At 49.0% G+C, this 14,332-nt stretch overlaps 1 protein-coding gene across 1 annotated transcript in view; it reads right to left on the reverse strand.

The window, feature by feature from the left end:
• Nucleotides 1-443: 443 nt before the first annotated feature.
• The window catches only part of LOC308686120 (sodium/potassium/calcium exchanger 3), a gene marked incomplete at both ends in the record, with an annotated part of 53,679 nt that continues 39,790 nt past the window's right edge, over nucleotides 444-14,332 (reverse strand). Inside the window, 6 exons of the mRNA XM_081358506.1 lie at nucleotides 444-554; nucleotides 1,047-1,112; nucleotides 1,195-1,307; nucleotides 7,141-7,255; nucleotides 7,372-7,538; nucleotides 8,456-8,666. Coding sequence (XP_081214632.1) covers nucleotides 444-554; nucleotides 1,047-1,112; nucleotides 1,195-1,307; nucleotides 7,141-7,255; nucleotides 7,372-7,538; nucleotides 8,456-8,666 — 783 coding nt within the window. The remainder of the gene's footprint in view (nucleotides 555-1,046; nucleotides 1,113-1,194; nucleotides 1,308-7,140; nucleotides 7,256-7,371; nucleotides 7,539-8,455; nucleotides 8,667-14,332) is intronic.

Below are 14,332 nucleotides of genomic sequence, written 5' to 3' on the forward strand. Positions count from 1 at the left end.
ATATATATATTTTTTTTCCATAATAAATACTCTTTTTAAAAGTGTACTTCTTTTTCACAAGGGTTTAACACAGCAAAGAGAATATACTGAAGTTATAAGCAGCTAAACGGTGGCTTATTGTAATACTAAAGTGTTCTTGTAAGATGTCAGACTGAAGATAAAACCATTATATTATACAGTATACCCTCCAGCTTGAAGCAGTGCTTAATGGACAGATCAAAGGACTGATTGGATATGAGCACTGTCATTTCAGTTTGACTGTTTGAAAACCATTCTGTAGAGCACATCATTTCCTTTTGCTGCTACATCGGATGCAGGCATGAAATCAGCCGACATTTAGTACCTGATCAGTAAAAGCACTATCAAATTCAACCCAAAACAACAATGCAAAAAAAAAAAAAAAAATAATAATAATTTGCAGGATATAAACTTGTATGAAGCCTCTAGAGCTGGCCAAAGAGGATGGAGGAGAGCAAAAAAACGGAGTAAAGAAGCAAGAGACCAAGACCTAGTTTCCGATCCAGCTTCCAGCCATTCAGATGCACACTCAGGACCTACGAGACACAACACAGTTAACATGGACACTAATAGCATTGAGTATGTGGGTAGTCAGTGTGTGATTAGGGGGATTTCACTGCCAATGCTTTTAATTTCCCACTTTCTGATTCATTTTTCATCAGAAAGAAATTAAAGGATAAAAAAGGTAATTTCGAGTTTATATCTCACAATTCTGAGAGAAAAAAGATATAAACCTTTTTTAAACCTGAGGACTTTTGTTAAGAATATTGGTCATACTTTAGATTAGGGTCCAATTAATAGAATATGGTAATGCAGAACATTAATATGTGCTTTATAAGTACTAATAAACAGCCAATATCCTAGAAAGGTGCATGCTAATAAGCAACTAGTTAATAGTGAGACTTGGACCCTAAACTAAAGTGTTACCAAAATTATTATTTTTTACGATTATGTAATTAATATTCAAACCAAATATGGTTGAGAGTCTCTGGTGTAGGGATTGTATGTTGTGGTACTGGGTTGCTCACAGTGAGGAAGACTGATGCGAGTAGCAGGATAACAGAATAGACCAGGCCCTTATTATTGATGAATACCTGACAAAAGAAACAGACCAATCAGATGAAAGCATCAACAGGAAGACATTTGCATCGGTTTTAGAATACGTAAAATGCTCACTGTTGATCCGTAGTCTACTACTAGAGTTCTTAGAGTCCAGGGGAAGCCCAGTCCCAGCAGGATGTCAAAGATATTGCTGCCAATGGAGTTAGACACTGCCATGTCCCCCATTCCTGAGACACATAATACAACATCATTGTAGTACATTTTCCAAATAATTGTGTGTGTGTGTGTGTGTGTGTGTGTGTGTGTGTGTGTGTGTGTGTGTGGTCCTAGTAAACGCTATGTTATGGGGTAGCCTGGGTTTCCCCATGCTGCCTTGCACGCAGCGCAGCTGGACACCATGGACCAGATTTTCCCCTCAAAAAGGGAACCAATCACAGAACGGGGAGGGAGCAGCAAGACGATGACGACGTCTATGCGACACACCGAAGCAGTTTGTTTATATCTATGGATCCAACATGGCATCAGACGCGGTTACCTTTCGATGCAGCCTTAGATAGTGTTCTAAGTAGTTTAGAACGCAAGTTTATTTCGTCTTCTTCCTCGTCGAATTTCTGTCACTCTACATACGTCATCTGGTATAATTGAAACGATTGGCTATGTGCTACGTACAGGCGCATTTGATAGACATTCGTAGCGCCCAATAAACGGCTCTGGGCATTCGTAAACCACGCCTCAAATACGAGAAAATGAACATATGATTCCCAGACCACGTCTCAATGAGAAAGAGTTATGGGAGTTATGGCTAGTTATGGGGACAAATTGTCCCCACAAAGATGGCAGTCTCTAAAATCCTTGTTCTTGTGGGTCATTTTTGGTTCCCATGAAGAAAACAGTTTATAAATCATAGCCTACTATGTGATGCTTTTTGAAAATGTAAAAAGGTTTGTGGGATAGAATATACTGTTTGTACAGTATAAAAATTATTATGTCTATGGAAAGTGCCCATAAAACATGGAAACCCAACGTGTGTGTGTGTGTGTCACGTAGGGGCTGAAGAAGATGATGAGATGAGGCAGGAATGAAAAAAACCCCGAATTAAACAAAAGATGAGGATAAACGCAAAAGCGTGTAGAATACAAAGAACTCTAAACAATCTATAATGAATAACCATGACAACTAATTACAAAAGGGAACACAGGAAAACAAAGAGAAGCAAACTAAAAGTCCTCAATAACGAAACTGAAACTAAGGCTGCATCCAAAATCGCATACTTCCCTACTATACAGTAGGACGAATAACAGTATGTGACAAAAGTAGTAGGCTATGTCCGAATTCACAGTACTCATAAAAGAGTAGGCAAGAAGTATCCGATCGACCTACTTCCGGAGAGTTTCTGAAGTGTGCAGACGATGGACACTTTACAATCCCATGAGGCCACGGGAGAGGATTTATGAATGGCAGTGAAGCGACATAACTGACGCTGGTAAGTCACATAATAATGACAACATGGCAAATGTAGTACTTCCAGATTACTTTCATACCACACACATTAATACTATATAGAACATACTTTTAACGGTCATGAAGTAATTACTTGTTCAAAATAAGTACTTACTCATCAGAGTATGCGATTTCGGACGCGGCCTACGACTGAACGTGACAGTGTGTGTGTACTCAGTTTTCACGTGACGTCACACCCTTTTAGGAACGCCCACCTGGAGGGCAAAACAAGGCTTTCCTCTATTGCCGGCCAGTAATTTTTACCAGGTTTGTGCTAAATACTAATGTAGTAAGACAGTGATATTAAAAGATCAAATTCAGTATACATCTTTTTGATTCTGCAAACTATGTACAGGCACACTGATGAACCCAGAATATAAACACAACACGCAGTTTCTCGTTAAGCTTTTTTCCAATGAAATCCACTATAAAGGAAATGCTCAACCATTTAGCATGTAGCGTTCATATTCTGGGCTCATCTGCTCGCCTGTATATAAAATGCATCTTCAATAAGATGTATAGTGAATTTGATTTTTAAAATAGTACATTAAAGCACTTTAGATGTTTTCCACGTCAAACGTCCCACTGTTTTAAGTGGTTGAAAAACTGCAGCAGATGCTGTATAATATGGACCACAACCGCCCAAAACTTGCATTTTGAAAACGTTTTTGATCTTCTTTTGAGATGGAAAATTGACAAGTCTGAAATGCAGTTCTATGCATGTTTTGACCTCCAGGACTCTGTGGGAGTCACGTAACTGAAAACGATTAAGGGGGGGCCGTGTCCATGCACTTCGTAAATGTACGAGGTGCCAAAGACAGGCCGAAGGGAAGAACGGTGTACTGATAAGCCCGGCCCTCGAAGGCGAACCTCAAGAAGGGCCTGTGACGGGCTGCTATTTGGATCTGAAAATAAGCATCCTTCAGATCCACTGATATAAACCAATCCCCGGGTCGAATTCGAGCGAGAATTTGTCTGGTTGTAATCATTTTGAACGAGCGCTTCACCAGCGCTTTGTTCAGGTGCCTGAGATCTAGTATAGGGCGGAGCCCGCCATCCTTCTTTGGTACTAAGAAGTAACGGCTGTAAAAAAAACCGACTCGCTTCCTGCCAAGGGGACTGCTTCCACAGCCCCTTTTCTCAGTAAATTCGCTATTTCGGTGCGAAGTAGGTGTGCTACTTCCTGATTCACCGAGGTTTCGACCCGGGCTATGAAGCGCGGTGGTCTGCGAGCGAACTGTAGCGAGTATCCCCGTTTCACTATATTTAGCACCCATTTCGAAGCCCCTGGAATGCTTTCCCAAGCTTTCCCCAGCCATGATGACGTACTTCGTTCATCATGTTCATTTCGAGTGGGGCATACAGTGCTTCGCGCAGTATTTCTGTAACTGGCGGCCCAGCCGTGAGCGCGGGCAGCTGCTTTGATACAGATACAGCTCTGTGGGCTCGCGGCGCTTGGCGCTGCGAGCTGTTCACAAAGTGTGTGCGCTGAGAGGCAGACACGTGACCTGCACTCACCACACTGGCAGCGCGCGCGCTCACACATTGAGGCTCTATGTGTGTGCGCGGCGCAGATACAGTCATATTCACAAGCGGGGGTGAGCGCTGTACAGCGGGCACATCTCCTGCACTTAAAACATGAACCTGTGGTGGTGTGGGACACTGCATGGGTAGTGCTTGTGTGTAAGAGTGAACACTGGGGAGTGGGCACAATTCTTACACTTAGCGGTCGGGCGGCTTGAGCCAGCTTTATTGTTTTCGACCTTGAATGAGTGTGACACACAGTGAGGGTAGTGTTTTCGTGTAGGGGTGGGCACTGGGCAGTGGGCACCTGTCCTACATTTAAGACACCTTCGGCCTGAGCCGGAATATGACCCGAGATAATGCTCTTTTCGAGAGATATGTGGGTCGCCGTGAGAACGGTGTGCAGGCGAGCGAGTTGTGGAACTGACTCGTTGGCTGCTGGATACACCCTTCGAGTCGCCTCTGCTGAGGGAACTGAGAGAGTGGTTCGTGCATACTTCGATGGCGGTCCGGCCGCAGCGGGGCTTGACCATCAGCGTTTTCCTAGAGTGGCTAGGAAGACTTGGGAGGCTCAAAGCTCGGCGCAAGCTTGTGCCTGGGTCCCCGGGCGGGAGGCGGTCTGCGGCGGCTGGTGGAGCACGAACGCTGACGTGCATCCCGACCCTGGCGTTGTGAGGTGGGCGGAGGAGGCGGTGGGGGCGCTGTTTTCCGAGCGGGCGGCTGCTTCCTAGCGCGGCCTGCTGCGGAACTAGAACGCCGTGGCAGAAAATGTCTCATGGCCTGGGACGTTTGCTGCACCTCTGTATACCGCTCTGTGAAGCCCTTCACCGAGGGACCGAACAAATCCGCTGGTGACACGGGGGCGTCGAGGAAAGTGGCGCGGTCAGACTCGGACATGTCGGACAGCGTTAGCCACAGGTGACGTTCAGTGACTCTGAGAGCTAAATCTGTTGCGCTCCTCAAGTCCGTCACGCACTCCGCAGATGGGCCAACCTCGTCCAGTGACCGGAGAAGGTTGGCCTGGTGGATCTGCAAAACGGCCATGGTATGCAGAGCGGAGGCAGCTTGACCGGCGGCGGCGTAGGCGCGACCGATCAGTGTCGAAGTCGTTCGGCAGGCTTTAGTGGGTAGGCTCGGCTTGGACCGCCATCCCGCAGAGGGCGGGCACAAGTGAGTCGCTACCGCTTCCTCAACGGGAGGAACACAAAGATATCCCCTGTCTTTCGCGCCGTCAACCGTGGAGAGCGTCGAAGAGACAGAGGATTTTAGCCTGGCTGAGAACGGAGCTCCCCAAGACTTGGAGAGCTCATCATGCAGTTCGGGGGGGAAGGGAGAGGGCCTCGAAACAGGTGCAGAGCGGTGTCCAGGCAGAAAGCAGCCATCCAACCTGTTAGGCACGGGCTCTTTGGACGTTGACCACTCGAGGCCGAGGTCTTCTACGGCCTTAGTGATAAGACGGAGAAGCTCGGCGTCGACAGAAGCCCTCACGCTGGATTCCTGCGTCGACGGGGCAGGGTCAGGGATGGACCAGCCCTCACTCTCGGACGGCAGAATCGAACAGCTGTCGTCCTCCGCGATGTCCCGCTCCATCTTGTCGGGCGCCGCGACAGCGGGGCGTTGGCCGTCGAGAAAAGAGACGGGGGACTCAGAGAAAGAGGCTCGCGGGGACACCTCCGGCGAGTGCTCTTTCACAGAGACTTCTGGTGGCCTTTGTGAACGGCGCTTTTTACGGCGCGGCCCAGCAGAAGGCGTAGAAATAGCGGTTTTGATGGCGAACAAAGCCTGTCGAGCCCGCAGGGTCGAGAGAGGCAAAGATTCGCACTCACGGCAGCCGCCCTTGGCGAGCGCGTGATCCGCGTGGTCCTTTCCCAGGCAGGAAGCGCACATCTCGTGGCGGTCCCCGTCGCTGAGAACGGCTCGGCACGAGCCGCAGGACATGATCGGCATTGAAAAATGCCTTTGCTCTTTTAGAGGAAAAAGAAACGTGCGTGTCGCAGCGGCGAACACACACGGAGAGATAGTAAAAGGATATGAGCGCCGGGAGCGCAGCAGGTACGGCGAGCGAAGGTGGCGAATATCCAGCCGGGTCCTTGACTCGAGCTCGTCCCGCTGATATGCTGAACAACGGCGTTGCTTCTCTCTCTAGATCCAGCGAAGTCCTTCGCTGAAGGAGACGAAATCACTTGTGCAACCTGTGCAGTGGGGTTTTATAGGCGAAGCCACACCCTGTTCTGGCGGGCTATGACGACAGCGCGGGAAGGCTTCCCATTGGCGCTGGAGTCATGCCAAGATGCACTGATAGGTTGCAGAAGTTGCCGCAGAGCAGCCAATAGGCGCGCGAGCTGTCTCGCCTATGTCTGCCTGCTGCAGCAAATGCGTTTTACATTCTAAAAATTAAAAAGGATAAGTTTTTGCTTCAGTATTCTCGAGAAAAGGAGTTTTCCCGTAGCGTAAGCTAAACTTACGCAACACAAGAGTACTCTCGTAAGAGAACTATGAATTAAATAAAAAAATGTATAGGTATAGAGTGAAATGATTTTTCATAAGTGTAAATAAATATTATTTAATCATTATTATTAGTGTTTTAGAAGAAAATACTACTTTTCAGTCTTTCTACTTAAAAACGTCAGGTTTAATTCAATGTAAAACTTGCAGTTTTTTAAAACCTATTTTATGCTAACATTTTACAAAAAGGTCTAATTGGTTAACAGTTAATGCATTAACTAACATGAACTAAATATGAGCAATATATCCTTAAGTTATTAACCTTTGTTAATAAAAAAAGTTCACGTTCATGTTAGTTTACAGTGCATTAACTAATGTTAACAGATACAACTTTGGGATCTTACAAATGTAGTAGTAAATGCTGAGATTGACATTAACAAATAATTATAATAAATGTAATAAATGCTATTGTTCATTGTTAGTTGTTTAAGTTAACAAATGTTGTTAACACTAAAGTCTAATAAAAAATTACATTAAAGATTATACAAGCTTCCATACAAACAGTTTTATGTGCATACAAATGTTACACACCTTGGCGGGCAACAATGAGGCTTGCCATGCAGTCGGGTACGCTAGTGCCAGCAGCAAGGAAAGTGATTCCCATGATGTAATCCGGAATATCTAGTGTGTAGCTGATGATGGTGACCTGCAAGGCATTAATAAAACACCACATAATCAAAATATCATCATAATACACCAACCAATGGAATGACAAGAAGGTATATTTAGTAAGAATGTTCATATTTTTTATCTTTTTCTCACCATCCACACCATGAGGTAGGAAAAAATAGCAATCCAGAGGGTTGAAGCAAAAAAAGTGACCATGAACCAGCGATGCCAACGTGGCGAAACACAGTTAGGCACTGTGTAATACAGCAAAACACTCAGCGGCCACGATAGAAACCATTTTATACACGCACGGTATCCAGCTAATGCACATAATACACAGAGAAAACAAACCATAAAAGGTTAGCAAAGAACCATTTTCATTACTTCTCAGTATTTTTTTTATTTTATTTTTTGGTAAAAAATAAAATAAATCCCAAGAAAAGAAAGACGAGAACGGACAGAGAATGAGGGAGAACACTGTATAAATACATGAAGAAAGCAAAGGGAAGGAATGAGTTAAGTAATGAGACGACAGGTGAAAATTATGACTAATCAACAAAACAGAGATACTAAGTCACAGGGAAACACAATGAAACAGAGCATTCATGTTACAAGTAGGAGGATAAGTACGCTCCAATAGTGGGAAACTCAGTATTTTTGTGCAGCATGTCAAAAGATCCGATTCGTATTTTGTGACACATAAATGCGCAGATTAACCTGACCATTTATTTAGCGTTCATGTAAGTTTAAATTCAACAATCGGAATGATGAAAATTGTGTTTTATAAGTTAATATTCAGTAATATTACTAGTTTAACTACACTGACACTTTCGGATGAGAAATGAATTGAGCTGAATAATGACACTAACTTTGCAACATTGAATTTTACAACATTAACAGTTATATGAACTGAACGGTATCAACATCTTGACTGAATTTTGACACTATTGTATTCTATAGAGCTGCTGAAATGGAATGTTTCATAATTTTACAGCATTAACACTATTATTTTCCTGTTTATTAATGTGAAGATGCTTTAAAACAATCTATATTGCATAAACCGCAATATAAATAAATGTGTCTTGTCTTGACTTATTACACACAGTTAAATATTAGAAAAAGGTAACAAAAAATTCTCCTATAGATGATTCACGGCTTACCACAAGAATAAACTATTTGAATAGTATACAAATAGTGATACTAATAAATTGCATTCGATCTGCTTTCATGAACTAACCAGGAATATGAAGAGGTCTGAACCTTTCGTCCCCATCCTCATCCTCTTCTTCAGGCTGACTGTTTTCCACATCCACCTTTTCTCCTTTCTTACCATCCATCATTTCTGTGTCCTCAAGTGTCTGCTGTGGTTCAGCACTTCCTCCATTTACTATCCCTCTAGAACTAAAAGTCTTCACTGGGGTCCCGCTCTCCCTAAGCAGCCTCTGTCTCTGAAATGTGCAGGAAAGAGAAAAGCGAGGAATTTACATTTCATGCAGGGTTGGGCAATATTCTGAATTTAAGAATTTACTCCCCCTTTCCATTTATCAGTTTGAATTTGAATTTGAATGACAGGAAAAGTAAATGAATTACCATTCAAAGAAATAAATACATTGACAAATAAAGCTTCAAAGTAGGCGTTTTTCCCCCCAAATCTTTTAAAAACTGATGTAATGCATATTTTTGAGTCATGAACAATGTATTTAAACAAGTTTCAGTTTGTTTAATTTAAAGTGTTTAATTTTTTTTAAAACATTGTTTTTATGTAAGCCAATACAACAAAATAGTTATATGTATATTGTAGTTGTACCACCTGATATGGAAAGTGTACCAATCTACCCATACATGAAATGAGCAGTTCTCTTACGAGAGTTCTCTCGTACTGCGTTTGAATAAACGCTGCGGGAAAAGTCTCTTTTCACGAAATACTGAAGCAAAATTATCCTTAATTTTCATATTTGTAAAACGCATTGCAGCAGTGCACAGCCATGGCGAGACGGCTCGCTCACTCATTGGCTGTTCTGCGGCAACTGCATGAGCCTATCAAGCGAGGGCTGATGCAATATCAGACCAATGAGAGCGCTTCGCGCGCTCCTCGTCACATCCCGCCGAAACGGGTGTGGCCATCCCCTATAAAAGGAGCTCGAGTAGGCTGATTCAACTGATTTTCATCTCTTCAGCGAAGCTCACGCATCGCTGGATCACGGAGAAGCAAGCGTCGTCGAGGCAAGCTTTTCAGCGGGACGAGCCCTTGAAGCCGCTGGCCTTCGCCGCCTCTACTGCCGTACCTGCTGCGCTTTCCGGCGCTTCATATCCTTTACCTGCTCTGTTCTGTGTGTGTGTGTGCAGTGTTCCCCGAACACTCACCCCTAAAAGAGCCGCGTCTTTATCAAGATGCCATCCTGTGGCTCGTGCCGAGCCCCGCTCACCGAGGGAGACCGCCACGTTATTTGCGTCTCCTGCCTGGGCGAAGATCACGCAGCGCTCGCGCTCGCTGACGGCGGCTGCCCTCACTGCGAGCTTTTGCCGATGGTGACTCTGCGGACTCGCCTGGCACATTTCTCCGAGCCTGCGCCCCCCGCCGCGGTGCCGCGCCGCAAGAAGCGCCGCTCGCAGCGGGCCCCGGAACCCACCTCTTCCCGACAAAGCTCGCCGGCTCGCCCGCCAGCTTCGCCGGCTTCCCCCGGAGCACTTCCCGATGCTCAGCGCCCGCAGTCTGCCGCCGCTTCATCTGAGGAAGTTGTTTCTGAAGCCGAGTCGGTCGATAAGGATTCCTGCTCTCTGCTAGCTTCAGGCAGTGAGGACTGGGCGAGCTCTGCGGATCTCACGCCTCCTGCCCGAAAGCCGTCGGCTAGAGCTAGCATCGAGAGGGAGCTCATGCGAGTACTCGCGTTGGCCGCGGCGAGCCTCGGCCTCGAGTGGTCTGCACCGGAACTCCCCTCGCGCACCCGGCTTGATGGTAGCTTCCTCCCTGGTGAGCGTTCTTCTCCTGTGTCTAAGCCCGCTCCGTTTCTTCCTGAGCTTCATGAAGAAGTGGCGAAGGCCTGGAACGCTCCCTTTTCTGCACGAACACGTTCGTCTGTATCCCCAGCATTTTCCTCCCTGGATAATGCTCAGGATCGAGGCTACCTCACTCTGCCGCCGGTGGAACAGGCGATAGCAGCCCACCTTTGCCCGCCCTCTGCTGGACGGCGGACTAAGCCAGTGCTGCCGTCGAAAGCCTGCCGCATGACGTCGTCGCTGCTCGCGCGGATCTTCTCCGCCGCTGGGCAGGCGGCATCGGCCCTGCACACCATGGCCACGCTTCAGGTGTTCCAAGGCGATCTCCTCCGCAAACTGGACGAGATAGGACCTGAAGCTATCTGCATCACGGACCTGAGAAGCGCGTCGGATCTTTCCCTCCGCGCTACCAAGGCTGCAGCACAAGCCATGGGACGCTGTATGGCTTCCGCTACCGTAGCCGAGAGGCATTTGTGGCTGACGCTCACGGAGATGGCTGATGCAGAGCGCAACGCGTTCCTCGACGCCCCGCTATCCTCCGCTGGCCTCTTTGGATCTTCTCTCTCCGAGTTCGTGGAGAGATTTTCCGAAGCCCAGAAAGCGTCACAGGCATTCAAGCACTTCCTGCCGAAGCGCTCCAGTTCCGCAGCGGGCCGTGAGAAACAGGCCCCTCGGAGCTCACAGCCTCAGCCTCCGGCCGCCCCCTCTCAGCGACAGCAGCGCAGCTCACGCCCTCGCTCTCGCTCTACCAGCCGCCGCCCCACTCACCGCGGGCCGCGACCAAGGGTTGTGTTGAAGCCGGAAGCCCCAAAGAAGTCCTAGCACGCCTAGGAAAGCGCAGGTGTGTAAGCCCCGTTGCGACCGGGCCCTCACCAAAGCGCACCGCTGTCTCAGTCCCAGGAATTGCGACTGCTTCAGCGTTCTCAGCAGAGCACAAGCCCGCACAGCTGCCCGCTTGCCTGCACACAAAAGCCGTTTTTACGGCTACCCAGATAAATCCCGAAAAGAGTGTATTTTCTGGTGTCCCGGCCAAGGCCGATGGTGCTATAAATGTAGTGTTGATGCCCACTTCCCTGTGCCCATCCCTACACACAAGCACAGCCCTGCACACAGGGCCCGTACTCATAAGATCGACGCAGTTCGATCGCGCCACAAACATAGTCAAAGTGCCCACTTCCCAGTGCCCACAAACGCTATGTCTGGCAAGCCACAGGCTCCCTGTAAAAACGGGACCTGTGAGCACCCGCTCTGTTCAAGCAGACAGCGCGGCCAAAGCAGTAAACGTGCCCGGTCCCCGCCCACGTTCACTTGTAGGCTGCATGAGTCCCATGAGACCTTCTCAGACCTCCCTCGTTCAGATAAACACTGTAGCGGGGTCGAGGATGAGCGTGTTGCCCGCTGTATTACGCGCGCTCCCCGCCTCAAATGTCACAGGCGTAACGCCTATGCTAGCGCGCCCCGAAGCGCCGCCGTCGCACAGCGAACAGAGCGCGCTTCGCATCCAACCCCTAGCCGGCCATGCAGACGCATGGGCCGCGCTTCCAGGGGTTTCGGACTGGGTGCTAGACATTATAAAGAGAGGCTTCTCGCTACAGTTTTGTCGGCGCCCTCCACGCTTCACAGCGCGCGTCGAAACTACGGTGAATTCAGAAGTAGCACACCTACTTCGCGCCGAAATATCAAAACTGTTGAGCAAAGGGGCGATACAACATGTATCCCAAGCTCAAAGCGAAGGGGGGCTATACAGCAGATACTTCCTAGTCCCCAAAAAGGACGGTGGTATCAGACCCATACTAGATCTAAGACGACTAAACAGAGCTTTAGTGAAACGCAGTTTCAAAATGCTCACAACCAGCAAAATCCTCGCGCACATTCGCCGAGAAGACTGGTTTATGTCGATAGATCTAAAGGACGCGTATTTCCAAATACAGATAGCGTCACGCCACAGGCGATTCTTGAGATTCGCCTTCGAGGGTCGGGCATACCAGTATACAGTCCTGCCATTCGGCTTGTCCCTGGCACCCCGTACATTTACGAAGTGCATGGACGCAGCGCTCGCCCCCCTCAGACTCAGGGGCATGCGAGTGCTGAACTATTTGGACGACTGGCTGATCATAGCTCAATCACGATCTCAGCTCGTGGAGCACAGAACCATGTTACTCGATCACCTCGAGAATCTTGGTATCACGATCAATTGGACGAAGAGCTCCTTGAACCCCAGCCAAACTATTTCGTTTCTGGGCATCGTTCTGGACTCTCGTTCTATGACGGCGCGGCTGTCGCAACAGCGCGCGCTGCGCATACAGCACGCAGCGAGGTCCTTCCGCTGCGGTGCGATTATCCCGCTCAAACGTTTTCAGAGGATGCTGGGCCTCATGGCCTCAGCATCATCAGTTCTCCAGCTGGGCCTGCTTCGCATGCGCCCTCTGCAGTTCTGGTTGAAAGCGCGAGTGCCACGCGGAGCGTGGGCACTCAGCCGATTGCGCCTCAAAGTCGATCAAGACTGCGCAGCAGCCCTGAGACCATGGGCGGCGGGCGATTGGTACCGTTCAGGTGTAAGCCTGGGGACTTCCTCGAGAGTGAAAGTGGTGTCTACGGACGCATCCACCTCGGGATGGGGAGCGCTGCTCGAGGGCAGGCCGTTCTTTGGCCTCTGGTCAGAACGAGAAAAGCTCCATCATATCAACTGCCTGGAAATGCTAGCAGTTCACAACGCGCTGACGCGCTTTTGTCCCCACATCAAGGACCAACACGTCGTAGTCCGCTCGGACAACACGGCCGTGGTGTCCTACATAAATCGCCAAGGCGGCCTCGGTTCCAGTTCCCTTTACAGGCTGGCCGAGCGCCTCCTAATATGGGCTCAGCGCAACCTGAGCTCGCTGAGAGCGGTGCATGTGCCCGGGACACTCAACCTGGGTCCAGACAGGCTGTCCAGGAACAATGTTCCCACGGGCGAATGGTCTCTACACCCACAAACAGTCCGGCTGTTGTGGCAGAGATTCGGCAGAGCGGAGGTGGACCTATTCGCGTCCCCGGAAAACGCTCATTGCCCCGTGTTCTTTTCAAAGAACGACAGCGCGCTGTCCCACAAGTGGCCGCACTGCCCGCTATACGCGTTTCCCCCAGTCTCCCTCCTACCTCAGGTGCTGGAGCGAGTCAGGGAAGTGAAATGCCCAGTACTGCTTATAGCACCGTTCTGGGACAACCAAGCCTGGTTTCCAGTCCTGATGCAGTTAGCAGACTCCGCTCCATGGCCAGTGCCATTGAGGAGAGATCTCCTCTCGCAGGCCAGGGGCTCGATTTGGCACCCACACCCAGAGCTGTGGTCCCTTCATGCGTGGACGTTCAACGGTTACCCGTTAGCCTCACGGATGGAGTGCTGAACACCATCACTCAGGCTAGAGCGCCTTCCACCAGGCGGCTTTATGCCTCGAAGTGGTCGGTTTTCTCCAGCTGGTGTACAGCTCGGGGCCTGTCACCCCTCGATTGTGAGGTGACGGAGGTTCTCTCCTTCCTACAAGAGCTGTTGGATAAGGGCAGATCCCCTTCCACGCTCAAAGTCTATGTGGCGGCTATCGCAGCGTGCTCGACAGCAACGCCAGGCCAGTCACTGGGTAGGAACGATTTAGTCATCCGCTTCCTCAGGGGAGCTAGGAGGCTGAATCCCCCCAGACCTCCCTCAGTCCCGGTGTGGGACCTTTCTACGGTCTTGGCAGCCATGAAAGGCCCCCCCTTTGAGCCTATCCAATCTGTTAGCCTCAAACATCTGTCTTTCAAAACGGTGTTTTTGATGGCCCTCGCTTCGGTGAAGCGCATAGGCGATCTGCACGCGCTCTCTGTGAGTCCAACGTGCTTGGAGTTTGGGCCCAATGACTCCAAAGTCATACTCAAACCTAAGCACGGCTACGTGCCGAAATCCCTCAACACTCCGTTTAGGGCTCAGGTTATTTCCCTGTCTGCCCTGCCGGGGTCAAACGAGGAAGGGGACTCGAGCTGTCTTTGCCCCGTTAGGGCGTTAAGAGCTTATGTGTCCCGCTCCGCTGCCTTCAGACAGACGGAGCAGCTCTTTGTCTCGTTCAGTGGACGTTCCAAGGGAACGGCTGTTTCGAAACAGAGC

The sequence above is a fragment of the Scardinius erythrophthalmus genome, assembly GCF_964197995.2.
Source record: "Scardinius erythrophthalmus genome assembly, chromosome: 2".
NCBI classification, from domain to species: Eukaryota; Metazoa; Chordata; class Actinopteri; order Cypriniformes; family Leuciscidae; genus Scardinius; species Scardinius erythrophthalmus.